This window comes from Micrasema longulum, unplaced genomic scaffold, assembly GCF_059751315.1.
Source record: "Micrasema longulum isolate JH-2025_06_02 unplaced genomic scaffold, ASM5975131v1 h1tg001792l, whole genome shotgun sequence".
Lineage (NCBI taxonomy): Eukaryota > Metazoa > Arthropoda > Insecta > Trichoptera > Brachycentridae > Micrasema > Micrasema longulum.
In genome coordinates this window covers 84,524-101,546 of record NW_028278966.1, presented here as the reverse complement: position 1 = coordinate 101,546, position 17,023 = coordinate 84,524, and the positions used below count along the sequence as shown (strand labels likewise).

The 17,023-nt window shown below is 29.8% G+C and overlaps 1 protein-coding gene across 2 annotated transcripts in view; it reads left to right on the top strand.

The window, feature by feature from the left end:
• rdgC (retinal degeneration C) overlaps nt 1-16,481 on the top strand; it is a 401,333-nt gene extending 384,852 nt beyond the window's left edge. For both annotated transcript variants that reach the window (XM_088237799.1, XM_088237800.1), the window contains 2 exons: nt 13,004-13,106; nt 15,166-16,481. In XM_088237799.1, the coding sequence (XP_088093925.1) occupies nt 13,004-13,106; nt 15,166-15,374 (312 nt within the window). In that variant the 3' untranslated portion in view covers nt 15,375-16,481. The remainder of the gene's footprint in view (nt 1-13,003; nt 13,107-15,165) is intronic.
• The last annotated feature ends 542 nt before the right edge of the window (nt 16,482-17,023 follow it).

Sequence of the window (17,023 nt, the reverse complement as noted above, 5' to 3'; positions counted from 1 at the left end):
TGTACCAACATAGGTATAGGGTACATAGAAAAATATTCAATAAATTTACATATGAAAACATACACCCATACATATACATACATATAAGTTTATTATAGAGATACATGAGAAAACAAAATAGTAAATAAAGAACAATATTAAGAAATTTTATAAAAATTAATTTAAAACCTTTTGAATACTAAACCTATATTTATATAAAGATAGACAAAATATATCAACTTCACCATACTCGTTACCTAGCCGGTGTAGTCTAGGTATTGGTGAATTGTAATAATAATTGTGACTGCTAGGAGATTAAAAAAATAACGTTAGCTGCCGAGTATTTCGAACAGGTACTTTTAAGCTGATAACACTAGTTAATTCCGGGACGTCCAATACGCCATTTGCTATTTTATATAAATTTAATAAATCATTTATAATTCTTCTTTTACAAAGAGTCGACATATTTAGTGTACATAATAAATTATCGATATCAATATTTTCAGTGGGTATATTAAGTTTGTAATTGATGAATCTAAGGAATTTACGTTGTACTCTTTCTAACTTTAAAATATGAACATTGTAATAAGGGGACCAAATTGTTGAATTGAATTCTAAATTACTTCTAACCATTATGTCATCATAACATGAAAAATTTACAAAATGTTTAACTTAAATCTGTTCTCACCGAAATAAAATTAAGTTTTTATTAAGAGAGGGAACCATTTCATACAATTATAATATAATTTTATTTAACTTTTTTGTAAAAAAAGTTTTTTTGAAATTATTTTATAATATGTATATACTAGCGGACCCGTCAGACGTTGTTCTGCCCGAACGTTGGCTTGCCTGCTATCACATTGGAAAAATACTTAAATTACAAAACTAAAAATTGTAGATATTCAAAAAATATTGAATTTAATTAGGTACTTGTCTATGGTTGAATTCCAAAACATAAAATATTTTTTTTTTTCAAATATGGCATTCTTTTTGCAAACGTCAAACTCCGGTCATCTCACCAGCAAAGGGGTGTACTTATTTAGGAATACGATTTTTAAAAATGTGGTGAATTTAATATTATTTTGGTTTCACCGAAAATCTAATGAAAATAAATAAATGGGTAAAAATTATAAGAAATTTAAAGAAAGAATTTTGATTGAGATCCACAAAAAACCAATGATGTTTGCAAATTCAAAAAAAAAAACTTTTTTTACACACAAAAAAACAACATCTTTCCATTTTTTGCAAATGCATTCTCTTTAAAATGCAACCCTGGTAGATCTATGAATAAAACATTTATTCTCCTAACTTTTTTTTTTACGAACTCGATTGAAAAGTTTAATATCTACGAATACGCACAGCGCAAAGATCTATATTTCTCCGAAAACCATACGTAAATCGATTAAGCCGTTAAGGAGCAGTACGGTGACATCACACGTACAGAGGAATTATATATATAAAGATTTAAAGCTTGTTAGTGAAAATTCTTGGATAAAATTTATTGTGATTTATAATATAAATAAAATTGGTGTGATACTTAAATTTACCAATTTGTAATAACCAGTCACCTTTTTGATCGCTCTGCGAAATCTTCAAGACTATAATGAAGATACCAGTCTCCAAGATATCGCAAAAGCGATAATACTGGTCGCTTTGTATTCCAAATTTGTGTATTTAAGTATAACTTTTTTTTTTCTGTAATAAATTATATTAGAAATACTTACAGTGTAGTAATTCACCATAATATCAAAATAAAAAGTGTTTCTAACCCTAATTATTTATTTAATTACCGACCGATTTTGTGGCTACTTTCCAAGGCTTAATTTAGAAAAGTATATTTCATTATTTTAACAATATCTACATAAATCCAATACATATGGAGGTAAATCAAGTCTATATTTCAACTAGTATTTTGTGTTTAAGAAGATGAGAAATGAGGGGTGAGGGGGTTTGAAACTGGATATTTTTTGCATTTGTTCTCGAATAAGTCAAGACTACAGGAAAAAGTGTATAAATTACAATTTATTAATTTTATGCTATTTTTTATCGGTTTTTTAAAAAGATTTCTAAGTTGTCTAATTTTACTATTTTATTTTCATATCGCTTTCCTCTTTTTTACTTATTTTTATGCGCTTTTACCAAGTTCATTTCTTTAGTTTTTTTCTTGGCATTTGATGACAACATTTTTGTAGAGAAGTTTTTTGGGACATTCAGTTACTGAATTTGACATTTTCGTACTTATGCTCTCTCTAATATAAAATAAATAAAAATAATAACGGAATAAAAAAAACAAAAAAACCTCAGTTGCATCTAACTGTTTTTATTAATATACCTTTATACGCACCCGTGTATCTCGATTATTTGATACAGGAATGTAAGGTAATCAGTCATACGCTTCGGGGATGTATACAATTAGTTGAAGAAAAGCCTCATAGAAAGTAATGCGAGTTCATATTTTTAAAGAATTTACGCATTGTTTAAAAGATGCTGTTTAAAAAAAAAAGCAAGTTAAAATTTTTTTATGAATTTTTCCATATATAAGAAATTAAACATTACTTATTGACAGGGTCCCTTAATTGACAGTTACAACTGAGAAAAAAAATTAATGATTCTAAGTATCACACAGTTGGCCTACCATGTCAGAGGTCTCGGGTTCAATTCCTGACATGGTTGATTTGAAATATTTATTAATTAAGGTCTTTTTACGCTTGAATATTAAATTATCCCTGGGGCTCGATTATGATGGGAATATAAAATTTATCTTCAATTTTATCTACAAAGTAAAATAAAGTTTTCTGTATAGAATACGTTTACAATTTTTTTTATAAACATTGTCAATTACTAGTGACCAACGAAGATATTTTGAATTTTCAAACAAATATACTCACTTTTGTACATAAATATCGATATTAGTTTATACCGTATCAGTATATACCGATGAAGATAGCCGTTCATAATCGCGGCCCTGGACTGGCTCGATTGCGATTGGTGTACCAATGATGTGCCCTATGCACCATTAGGTGCGGAAAGGAATAAAAAAGTATCACAACCTCTTTTTAAAATAGCTAAAATACAAATTGATTGATTTGGTGTTTATTTTGTAGAACTCCATATTTAAACTTAAAATATTAGAAATCAAACACTAATTTGAGTCTACTGAAAACTTTATTTAATTTTTACAAAATATATATATATTTTTTTTTAATATCGTGACAATTGATTTACCTTGTTAGGGCTAAAATAAAATAATGTGTTCAGTAGACTCAAATCAGTGTTTCTTTTCTAATATTTTTAGTTTAGCTAAAATACTATTTCACATCATTGAAAAATAATTGCATTCTTTTTTCTAAATAAAAAAAAAATTTCAATGAAATACTTTTTAAAAACATTTGATATTGTATCGTTACTATTTCAGCAACTAAAACGGTGTAAATAAAATATTGAGTTAACGGCAAATATACTCTTCGTATACATACATACATATGATATTATTATACCCCTGTGAAAACATCAGTTTTCAGAACACATATTTTCTAAAAGTTTCACTGTCCAGTACAAATAACCCGTTTTATCAATCCTCCCACACCTTGTCACAACTTCCCCGAAGTGCCGGAGGATAAGATGTTTTGCTAGAATTTTGATACATAAATAAATATGTACTCATTCAAAATTAGGTATAACGTTCATCCCTTGGCTTTGAATATTTTTCATGCGTTTTATTCCGAAAAACCTTTTTATTTATTTTACAGTTTTTCCCTTTTTTATATTCACATTTTTGGTTAAGTTATTAAACTTGTTTAGCTTTTTTTAAAAAAAATCATTTCTAAATGTTTTAACATGCCCAACCGTGTTTTTATAATAAAGTTTAATGAAATATTGGAATATGTAAATATCCCAGAGTAAAACAGTATTCATATTTATCTCATATATTTAGCTCGTATATATATAAAACTAGATATATAAGTGATAAATTACAAGTAAATTATGTAGAATTTGTACACAAATCGCAAAAAATACATCATCATAAGCATTTTTTTTCGGGCAGAAAGTATTATTTTTTAAATACTGTACCAAAATAATTATTCATATCGTCGTTGGAAACCCTGTCACTGTCCCAATGGTGATACGTATTTTGAATGTACATTTTTGTATGATTTCTTTCAGTAAAAGCTTTCTTTTGCTGACCCGCGGCTTATTACTTTTTTCATAATTTCACGCCCGTAAGCTAGGAAATAGTAATACAAAACTGCGAAGTCGAAAAGTTCTAATATGTTAATTCGATTAAGATGTTTTGACCTTTTTTACCGATAAGTCATTTTATCATTTTATGTCATTTTATCATTTTATCAGTGTAACTTATGAATGTTATAATTAGACATCAATTTTCTCTTGATAAAAAAATACAACGTTTTTATTACTTTTATTTTGGACCGGAGACCCGATCAAGTGAGATCGGAAATATTCTATTGTTACTTCCTAGACATTTTTATAAATTTAACCAAATTTAAAAACGCTTTTAACAAAATAAAATGGTATTTTTTTAAAAAGGAGACAATTACCGACAGAAATAAAACACAACAACTTTCTGCATAATCAGTGTAAGAAAATTGCTGAGCAGATATTATCTAATGGGGCTTTGAAAACGGTAATTATGTTTTCAGCAGACTTAGTAGATATACAAATATTTTACCATTCAACCTTAACAAAGAAAATTAACTTTTAAGCTCACCCTTGAGCAAATACTAAACAGAGATTCATTTTCATAATAATTTCTCGTGGGGGTTGTGTTCTGTTTGGAGTTTTATCTCATATCTTAGATGTTTGTTTTATTGGAGAGCTTTAACAAATAACAAGATACGTGCACCAAAGTTGCGGTTAATACGAAGTGTATTTTGGGAATACGTTTTTATCTAAATGTCGTCTCTACGATTCAAACACGCATATCTCATACAAGGGTTGCGAATCCTGAAAACTTTTATTAAATTATCTCAAATCTTATAAAAAATACAAACGAGTAACAAATCCATGACACTCAAATAAGTTTGCAGGCGTACAATTTATTCAGATTTCTGAATCGACTTTTTAAAAATTTAAATGAGTAAGTTTACATTTTTATTAATACTTTTCCCGCCTTTGAGGGAGTTATTCAATATTAGATTGTTTTATCTTTTTAACATTTTATAAAGATATTATATCTACCAAAGTATGTGTTATTTTAATGTTTGTCTAATTTAATGAGAAAGTTTTGTGCTACGAGAAATCTGAAATTAAAAATGTTTTATTACAAAAATTAAGTTAAATTAATTGTACTGCGAAGTTGCTCGAAAACGTCTGAAAAAATTAATAAAAAATATTTTCATAAACATTAACAACATTGAACCATATCATAAGTTCTTGCTAATAAACAAATCGATCTCAGCGTTGGATAGATTTCCGGTTTCCAGAAAGCCAACTCAGTCAGGACAACTCAACGAAGTCTTTTAACAAATAAAAAATATGTAAAAAAACCACTGTATACTCCTTCATTGTTTTTTATTAAATGCGTGAGCTAAGATACAAAATTCCGAAATATTTATTTTTATTAATTGCAATTTAATTTACATTTATTTAGGTATCAAAAACTTAATATGATGGCTTTTTAGGCCGTGTTCATGTTAAATCATAATAACTAATAAGGAATAAACTTTAGAAACATAAAAAAAATATTAATTACATAACGATACTAACAGTATTAAGAAAAAAATTGCAAAAAAATAATATTCATGCTATAAAATAATAATAAAATAGACGTTAAACCAAGTAACAAGCATAAATAAAAAAACCGAAAAATTATTTTAAGTATCGCTTATTTTTTGTGTAAAGTAAATTTTATGGTAAATTATACTGTGTAGTATGTTATTTTTTCCAGTAATCGCCGTATTTTGGCACTGAAACTGAAAAAACAAAGTATGCCAATCAGTTATTTTTATTGATTAATAAATTAGCTATTTGATTTTATTTTCAGTAGGTCGGTCGCCGCGATCAGTCCAATTTAATTCCGCTTAACTTTGCCAAAAAATTGAATGTAGGACAGCTTAACGTAAAAACTACTCGTTACGAGATACCACTTAAAAGTAGAAAAAATAAAACAGTTTTAATTATATTTTAAACTGGTTTAAAGCTGTTATTAATAATTAAATTTCCATTGTTTATTACCCCATCACCGGGAGGTTGTAAGGACGATTGACCATAATATAAGTTAATAGTCCCCACACACTATTACAGATAGTAAAATTTTATTTTATGAGAACATAAAAACTAAATATTGTATTTCTATAACAAGCAAACAATACAAACAACTAAACAAGGGTAAACGTTATAAAAAGCTCAAAAAGTTAACAATCGTGCATTGAATATTATGTCTACAAATATCACTTTTAAATAAGCACTTAAAAATAAATTTGCAACTTGACCGAAACAATAATATTAAGTATGCATATTTTTTAACATTCCCTTAGTTTCATTATTCTGATTTACAAGCAACCCGTTTATAGTTTCCCCCCATCCACAAGTATATTTCAGTATCATGAACCCTAAAAACCATGTACTATTAGAGTTTAAACGTGAAAAACCCCTTTTCTATTAAAAATTCATCTACAATCAGGCGCCTTAAGTTGACTGAAAATAAAATAAGGTATACGTTTGTTTCAGCAGAGAGGGAAAAAGTTTTTGAGAAGAGAATATGGAAGTCTTGGCATTTACAGGAAGGAAACCCAGCCTGTTCACAAACATTTAAATATACTCAAAATATTGTTGATAATAAGATACTTTGGAATTCGTTCTCAATAGTTATAATTTTTATTTTACCTTATTTATTTTTTCTCGAAGAAATATTTTCCGTATAATGCATAGGAATCGACCTAAATCAAAATTTTCCGCCACGAACTAGCACACCTATTATGAAGATCAGTAGCTTAATCACAAATTACTATCTACGTCATAACAATTTCTCGCCATGGTTGTTTGTCGTCTTCGCGATCACAATGGAACATCCGTGAAAGTTATCGATCGGGATTATTATATTTTTTTATATTGTCACACTTCAACCTGATGCTTGGCAACACCTTATATTGAAATATGATAAATCGCAATGAAGCATTGTTTATCTTGCCCAATTGTTCAAACAAATTTAGGCCAAAAGCTTGTGCAAAACAAAATATACTTATTGACGTTTAGCGCATGCGTGAGATGACAAAATAAGAAGGTCGTCCGATGTAGTTAATTTCGCTAGATCTTTTGACGCTAGTACGAAATAAAATATACAGAAATATAATGTTGCCATGAATCTCTGTTTCTTTGTGCAGGACTCACCCCCGAAATCAATGGCGACTTTCATATGACCTGCTATCGTCTTAAGTACAATGCAGAAATGTATTTATTTATTTGTTTACGGTTCCATGAACGTTAAACATAATTACAATAAAACCAGTGAAAAAAATATAACAAAAAATAGAATCATATTAAATAAAAGAACAAAAACATCGAGAAAAGTACACAATGGTCAAAAAAAAAAATTTTACATCTGTAACAAATATAAATATTTACCTATATAAAAGAAAGGTTAATAACAGAAAATGGCAGTTTTAAAAAAGAGGAAGAGAAGAAAAAAAAAAAAAAAAAAAGAAAGTGCTTTAAAAGGAAAGTTAAAACGTTTACTTCACGGTTTATATAAATTTTAATACTAAACAATAATCAATTTAAAAAATAATTATATACACAAGAGTAAATAGTTATAACAAAAGTGAAGAACTCATCGTTATTTGAATTTTTAATCGTTAATTCATACAAATTGAATCATTCATTTCCTAATGACAAAGTGCTGACAGGAGCGGACCTCAAAATCACTGACAGTCACTGAAATAGCACACTAACTCAAGTTCCCACTAACACTGGGCAATATATAAGCAGCAACACTCGTAGTTTAACAGTCAGTTCGGGTAACCTGAGTCGGAAATTCATATAGACAGTTACAACATAAAGTTCAGTCCTCAGGTTCCAATTAAAATATCTACGCAGTTACTCTCTCTCTTGCTCTATTTAATCATCGTGTAATCTCAATACGCCTCTTCGCATAACATTGTTTTCTTCGGCTAACCTCCAACTGAGTAGAAGCTCCCATGCATCCTCATACATAAAATTTTAAATTGGTAATACAAATTTTCACTATAGGTAATTTATTTACAGATATTTTTACTAAGCAGTGCACTGCACTTACGCACGTACTAAAAAACCACATTTTCTTAAGAGATGTACATATGTGATATATGTGAACTAGAAATAACTTAAATTAAAGCTAAATAAAATGTATGAAAGCTTTCACGTAAAAATAATTTAAGACAAAGAGCTCTCAATCATGTTTTTTTTTTCAATTAAGAGCGATTTAAAACATTATATAAATATTATGATAATTTAATAAATAATTGCTATTGTGTGGCTGTGATGTAACACGGGTCAACAAAGGATACAAGACTTAATTTATCACTTATTTATTTAAAAGATAAAGTTGAATTTTTTATATTTTTCAAAATTTTATTCTCGTCGGATTTGGAATTTGAATAAATATGCTGGATTTTAATACAAAAAATAATTAAACTTACTCTGCAGAGAATAATTACACAAATGAAAGTGATAAATACCACTTTACATCTGTTTTATTGTATTAAAAAGTCCACGAGAATAAACAAAGGAGACAGAGACGCTGTTCTGTGGCCAGTATTTGTGTGAAAGTTACAAAAATAAAAGATGAAATTCATTCAATTTCTAGTTAAAGACCGGCGTATTTATGTTTTTTAGTTTATTTTGCTGTAATGGGCCTAAATTATATTACAATGTTTATAAATAATGGAAAAAAATATTGAAATATACGTAATCGTACGTCTGAATGTTTTTTTAAATACCTGAACTTCAAAATATTCTGCCTTTTGCTTGAGGTAACACGATGTTACATCACCGCGTGTAATAGAATTTTGTAGCACAACTTTTTGAGGGATAAAGTAAAGTTTAAGGTTTTTTCTTAAAAATCAAACGTCACACAGGTACGCATTACACATAGTATTGATTTAATTATTTTATTTATTTACTTAAAAGAAATTTCATTACATTTTATTCGAGACATAAGTCCCAACTCCACATAATAAGTAATAAGCTGAGACGGAGGGTTTCAATACTTTTATCAGGATTTATAGACGTTGTCTACGTTAACATAAATTTGCTGATGAAATGTTATTATCCCAATAAAAACAAGTAACAATGTCACTAAAAAAACTCAAAAGCTCTCTACCAAGGAAACGTAAAAAAAGCTTAAAATTTCAACCACAGGACTCTATTATTTTGGTTGTCACGTAAACCAACCCTAAATTGAAATTCACGTCTAAAAGCATTTTCATCGTCTTTGAAAATTAACGACACACGTTTCACCTTTAAATTATATTTCTAAATTAAAATGAATTTGCCATATCGCAGTCGGAAATGTACCTACTCAGTGAGAGTGAGAGCGTTATAAAGTAGCCACTTTTAATACAGTGACATATGAAATATTTGGAACGTTCACAATCTAATATAACAAGTCGATAAAAAAATGTAAATCCATGCATATTTTCTTAATTTTTTTATTTATTTATTTTCACGCCCATAAGACTTAAACCAAAGAATTAAGAATAGTCTAGAAACCGCATACGAGCGTCAAACAGAAGGTGACTAAACTACTCATAAATGAGAAGTTTTACGTTTTGACCCATTAGTTTATTTGTAGACGTCGCTCAGTACGTGACTCCCGATTTGAATTTGACTATGCCGTGTGTATGCGTCCTTTTAAAGTGTAAAAATACTGCTAGGATCTTAAAGAAATAGGATGGGATCACATTTCATTGTAATTAGCAAATGAATGTGTAAAAAGCAAATACCCTACTTAAAAATTGAATTATTTTTCCATCTGTCAGATTGCTGAAGAAAAGAAAATAGTCATTTCGTTAGTGTTGCCAAGGTAGTAGATTTTTTTACCCTACTTTGCTCATCTAATGAAAATTGGACCTCGGATTAAACAACTCTGTGGTGGACATTTGACCGACATTATCATTATCATATTTTTTTCCAATCGTGCAACATTACACGGCGACATCACGAATGCGCGCGGTGAAAGTGGAGCATAGTTGGGGGATTTTTGAACACAGTCCGATATATTTAATAATATTTATACGCTCCTTCTGGGCTTTTCAATTCTATGACTTTTACATATACTCATATAAGAGTCATACAAAACACGGGTACATAAACAACATTAAAATAAAAAAATATATATAAACAAGTCAAAGATATAATAGTGTTCAGAAATATAGTTAGAATAGAATAATATAGGAAGCTGTAAAAGAGATAACATTTTGTATAAGATTGAAAAATAAAAAAAAAGACAAACAAAAAAAAATCAAACATATCGTCACGATCTTAGAACAACGACGGATGTGCAAAAAATGCGACATTGACTTTCTTTTATATTTTAAATGAACTCTTGTGTTGCTGTGATGTCACACTAGTCGACATAGAATACAAGACTTGATATATCTCTTTTGTTTCCTCAAATTATGAAGTCGTATGTTTTGTGATCTTCAAATGGACATTTTCACACTGGATTTGGAAAGTGAAATTTGTAAAACTGTGCTGGATGTTAATACTAAAAATATTTATCCTTGCTACGCAAAGAATGAATGTCCACTAATTCAGCAACACATCTGTATAAGAGAGATCAGGAAGACAGAACTCATAATAAGGAAGCCAGAGGCGCTGTTCTATGGTGGGTTATGTGTAAAACAGATTCAGTCGGTTTATGACTGTGATGGGGGACGCACGCGCGTAATATGAGCGGTTAATCTATGATTTTTAATTTATTTTGCTATACCAGGGCTCAATTTTTTTTTTTTTAGGAAATGTTAAACAGTTAGTCTCCATCCTTTTTGTTTTTTTTCAAAGACTGAACTTTAGAATATACCGTTTTTTACTAGCGGTAACATGATGTTACATTACCGCTCGCAAGGGGATTATTAATCACAGTGTTTTTAGAGTTAAAAGGTCAAGACGCTTGACTCACGCACGGAAAGTTCCGGGTTCGATTGCCGGTGAGAACACAAAAATTAAAAATGTGATTTTTCTCAAGCCTGGTTGTTCTGTAATGTAATTCACTACTGCAATTGGGCCTCCTGGCCTGTTGTGGTGCAAAAAAAAAATAAATGAAATGAAATATAAAGGTTTAATATTAAAGATTTGAATATTAGGTTTAAGGTTAAAGAAATTTACATACGTCAATCAATTCGTTATCAATATTTCTTACGAGTATAGATGCATGAAATCACGACTTGAATTAGGTGCTAGATTCCCAATCGCATGTGTGCTCTGTAGCTGCAGGGCGTGTTGTAGTCTAGCTCCTACCTCTACTTATTTAAGTGCTTTTATTGCAAATCATCTATGAGATATTTTTTGAAAAAAAATATTAATATATCTTAGCGGACGCAATTAAAGAGTGATTTTTCAAACACTTCTTAGTCAAAATTTATAGATTTTAAAGTAAAAGTGTCATTCTACTCATAATTACAAGCTGCATAACCATCCACATTTTTTTCTGTCAGTAAGTCCGATACCATAAAATTTCACATTTTTTCTTGAAATGGCTTCAAGAATCTTTGTCTTAATAAGCATTTTGATGGCGGCAACCATGCTGTATTTGATTACTCTGTTGAGATGACTCGAGTCAAATATTACATTGACATGTCATATAAAAAAACACTTGATCGGATTAAAACGGAAAGATAAAAAAACGGTTTTTTCTCCCAACAATATTTTGAACTCCGACCTCTTAAAAAAAACACTTTTCAATTATTGATATGAAATTGCCGTTAAGGATGAGTAAATTATGAAAAAACTTGATTTTCGTTATGTTTTGATACTTACAAACATCATTGTACTTACATCTCGAGGTATCCGCCAAAAAGTGACATTACACGTTTACATGATGGGTTCACGTGAGATTCTTTATTATCATGCGAGAGATTATGTAGATCTGGTTGTAAAACATAAAAGGATTCAACCCTTTCAAGGCGCCCCTATAAAGCCCACGTAGAGCACATCATAATCATATAAATTTAAGAAAAAAGACATGAATGGTAAAAAAGCCCTAGTTGAATTACCCTCTAGAGATTTTCAAAAATATTAACAAATATGGCAGATACTTCAGGCTTCAGACATAATAATATTATAAAATACGCGTATCTACATTGAATTTTCTTCTGATGCTAGTTGTTTGAAAATATTGGAGCATTTTTCATTTTATTTTAAGCATAACTATATTTTCGATATTGATTTTAAGCAAAAAATTTGTTTCATTTTTCGTATCTAATACTATGTTTTAAAAATTGACCACTGAATTATCAAAGAGGTGTTGCGCTGGTTTGGAGACTTGGAGAGAATGGAGAACGAAACAACGGGTAGTCGGATTTACGATACAAATATTGATGGTTACAGAAAAAAAATAAGACTGAGGATGCTTTGGCTTAATCAAATTCAACAAATACGTTAAGATGGTCACAAAGATGATCTTGCATTAGATGTATTAATGTAGGGAACCGGTGTATTGGTTTTTTGTGCGACAATGTTTTGTCTTGTTTTTTCTAATACCATTTAATTGATGAATTTTTCGGATTTTATTAAGAAACGTATCTAAAGAAAAACAAACTTTGTAAGATATTTTTCACTTTATTTGACTCCTTAGCAAGTCATGCTTTAGTTTTGTTAGATCGTTTGTATCTCATACATTTATCACTATAATGAGATCAAAATTGTATCTAGCTCTTGTTTCCTCTACTCACAAACGAACATTTTGTAAATTGTGCCAACCACTCTATCTGTCTATTCCTAATTCTTTCGCCTTTTTTGAGTTAAAAGCGTCTTTGTTATAAACTTTTCATTTATTTTACTAATTGTGCATTTTTTATAATTCCAGAAAGACGCCCATAAAGCTGGAACCTCGTCCGTAGTGGAAACCCTCTACAGAAACAAGACAAGTTTAGAGGCCATTTTCAGGATTATAGACAAGGATAATTCTGGTAAAACCATTTTCCCGAGTGCTTCTGACTCGTGTAATATAATAACATCCTTTTATTTGACTGAACACTTTTTGTTTTATCCTCGAGGACCCTTCTCAGCGGATGTCATTGTGAATTGACATAAAGTTTGATATTATTCATTCCTTTTGTATACTTTGGTGGTGATTCTATTTCGGATTTATTCTTGTTTACTTTTTGGTTACTCTTGCGAGGGTGTGTTTTGTTATGTATTTAATATTACTAACTCATTATATAGGATGAATAAAATATTGGCGAACGTTTTTAAATAAAATGTTTTGTGTTGGCGTTTGTTGGTATAATAAATACAGTGTGTCCGCTGGTAGATTTGACACTTCAAATGGGTCTCTAATTATAATATCGCACTTTCGGTGCCACAAAGTCACAATTCAAGACACTTTTTTTGTAACGTCTTTCATTAGCATTAAAAAAAATATCAGAATAGGCTTTTACCGTGAAACTAAAGCAAAACAATTGATTAATTCAATATTTAAAACCTGATGCAAATATAAATCCAGCAATAAGGCAATAAATGCGAAAAAAAACTTAAAAGTACTCTAACATAAAATTAAAAAATCAGCGGTTATGCCATTGTTGCACAACGGGATAGTGGTACCTTTAAGGGATAGTGGTAATTTTTATTTGTCATAAGTCCGTCATCAAGAGCCCATTGAGCTTTCGCGGTTGAGGTGTATTTCGGGAACAAGAGTTCGACCAATGTGGCAAGGCGACGTTTTTGTTCTCCGTTCGATATCTGAAGATTAAATGATGGCCATCGAACCAATTAATATGGACGTAGATGCAGTAGTTTAAAGGAACATGATCAGTTGGAAATTATTATCGACCCGGACATTCGACTTCTGTTTTGGGTCTGGGAAACGTAAACCGTGTGAGAGACAGCAGTTTGCGAAATCTGCGCAAATCTGACCGCAAAGTTGCAGCATCTACCGGCATCAACAAGACTTCGGTACATAACATTTAGAAGAAAAATTTGGAATTCTATCCCTATAAGCTGCAAATCATCTGGCGAAAGAAGATGATATCAAACTTAGGAAAAACCATGCTTGAATGATTTAAAAAAAAAATTACTACCCTGACACGTTTGAACACCATTTTCTACTGACAAGATACATTAATAAATATAACATGCGCTTTTTGAGGGAAACAAACCCACAAAAAGTTCATCGAAAGCAACTTAATATGTTGGTGCACCATTTTCGACCGACATGTAACTGGGCAATTTTTTTTAGTTATCTTCAATTATGCATGTTTTTTCAATACCAAAACTGCAACAAAACCACGATTTCAATAAACACCTCTAGAGCATCAATGAGCAAAGTGAGGAGCTTTTTTTCACTGAATGGCACGCAATTTTTTCTAACGAATCTATCTTAAATCTTGCGTGTACAACAAATCACCTTAACAATAAGTGCCCTACGGGAAAATGTCCAACGAAAGACAGCAGCCATTAGTGCTGATCTCTACCAGTGAGTTTTTGCCACTTTGAGGTCTCGATTGCGAGATTGTTTGCAGCAAAGCGGACAGCATTTAAGTCAAGTTATTTGTAAAAAATAAATCTTTTTTTTTGCAAATGAATTACATTAAATAAATCATTGTTACAACTGTTATTATTTTTTGGGTCAGTGTCAAATCTGCCAACGGACACCCTACATATAAAATAATTAGTTAGACTAGTTAGTACCCACGACATTGAATCTTAAAATATATAATAAATACTCGAGTAATGAATCGTTTTTTTATAAAACGATAAAATGCTTACTGGTATTCTAAAATCTTAAAATAATATTAATAATAACAACAATATTTTTTTATAATCAATCATTACTTGTATTCTAAGAAGAATAATTTTGGTAGTAAAAAAAAAGAAAGAAAGTGGTTTCATTCATAATTTTATAATGACTTTTCTAATCGCATGATGACTTATAAAAGTTCTCACTATTTTCATTAATATTCCAAATAAAACGGGATATTTTGTTTTATTCAATTCTGATACTATTTACTATTATTTGATATGTTGCAGGTTACATAACACTAGAAGAGTTCTCCGACGCTTGCAACCTCTTGAGGAAGCACATGCCAAATCCCATAACCCAGGAACAACTGGTCGATATCTGCCGTCTGATGGACATCAACAAGGATGGCCTCGTCGACCTGAACGAGTTTCTGGAGACATTCAGGCTGGTGGACACCGATTGCCGAAAGACTATAACAGGGGGAGAGGACATATGACAACACGCGGGTCGTCGCAACACTGTGACGGCCGACAAGATAGAAGAACCGACGGTGGAATGGATCGCAGTGGAAGACTCTAAAAAGACAGTGACAAGTCCTAAAGAAGACAAAGTCATCCGTACTGAAGTGGCAAATGCCGCAGGAATTGCAGACAACGCTAAACCAAAACCTAATAACAATGCCAAAGTTAGTTCCCCCGTTACAAACGAAGGTAGAAACGGAATCAAAGATGAAATTAGTATCGTAGAAATCGAAGTCAAAGATAATTAGTTCATATCAATCTATATTATCGCCTTTTTGCCCACTAATTATATGTCACCCGCTTTGAACAAAATAATCTGCTCAGCAGTAAAAGTACTAATTGATGTATCGTATTATTGCTCCTCCAATTATATCTAAAAACAATTAATCGAATTAAAGTTAGAATGTAAAAAATATATATATAATTTAAATATCTAGTTGACCTGATACAATTAAAAATAATAAACATATATTCCACATTTGCTACGATGTATCGTATTCTAATTCTTCTCCTAGATTTACCGTCTAACTCGTTTGTAGGTGCGCTCATATTATGAATTGTATGCAAAAATTCGATTAAAGACATTAAATATAATCAATTTAAAATCGTGTGTTGTACCAACAATTATGAATTGTATGCAAAATTCGATTAAAGACATTAAATATAATCAATTTAAAATCGTGTGTTGTACCAACAATGCATTTAGATGTAAATTTTGACTTTCAAATCTACCCTCAAATAAGCCTTAATTCTAAACAACACATTACTATAATATATACCTACGTAATTAAGTAAAACGATTTATAAAAATGGGGAACAATTTATTGTAGACTATACATGTTCAACATTGTCTCATTACCTATATTATTGAAAAATTGCGTACCTATGTATATGAAATACTTTGCCAAAAACGTTATTCAAAAAATATTAAAACAATGTACGTGTTAGGAAATAAATGTTTTAGAAAAATGTATTAATTACCCGTATAAAATCCTTAATTGTGATGAAATGTCATGTTTAGTAATAACCATTCAAAACATATACTCAATTATTATATCGAAATGGTTATATCACTGAAAAAATATATTCATTATACTATATAATGTCTTTAAAAATTAAAAAATAATTCAAACATATTTTCTAACGTATTACATTATAAATAAATACTAGTAATAAACTGTAGTTTTCCAGAATATATGTGAATTCCAATGCATAAAATATCATATAGTTTTAAAATTAAAATAAACTCTTAAACGAGCGTCGCATCCTTTTTCAGATATCGCTTTCTTAAATTAGACGAAAATACTTTTGATTACCATCATAAATATTAACGAATTTTGTCCTTTGATATTATATTATAAGATAACTTGCCTAATTCAGCGCTTAAAATTTATTAACATCCCTAATCTTTATGATATTATTACAATTATTTGGCTTCAACTGAAAACAAAACAAAGTTGTTGATAATTGCTGAAATTATTTTAGAGACGATCTTTAGAAAAAAAATATTCATAATTTTTTTAAGGATTGATGCGAATCTAAAAACAACCTTTGTATTGATTAAAAATTAGTCTAAATAAATTAAAAATTTACAAATCACGAGACATATCCTTTAAAATATTCA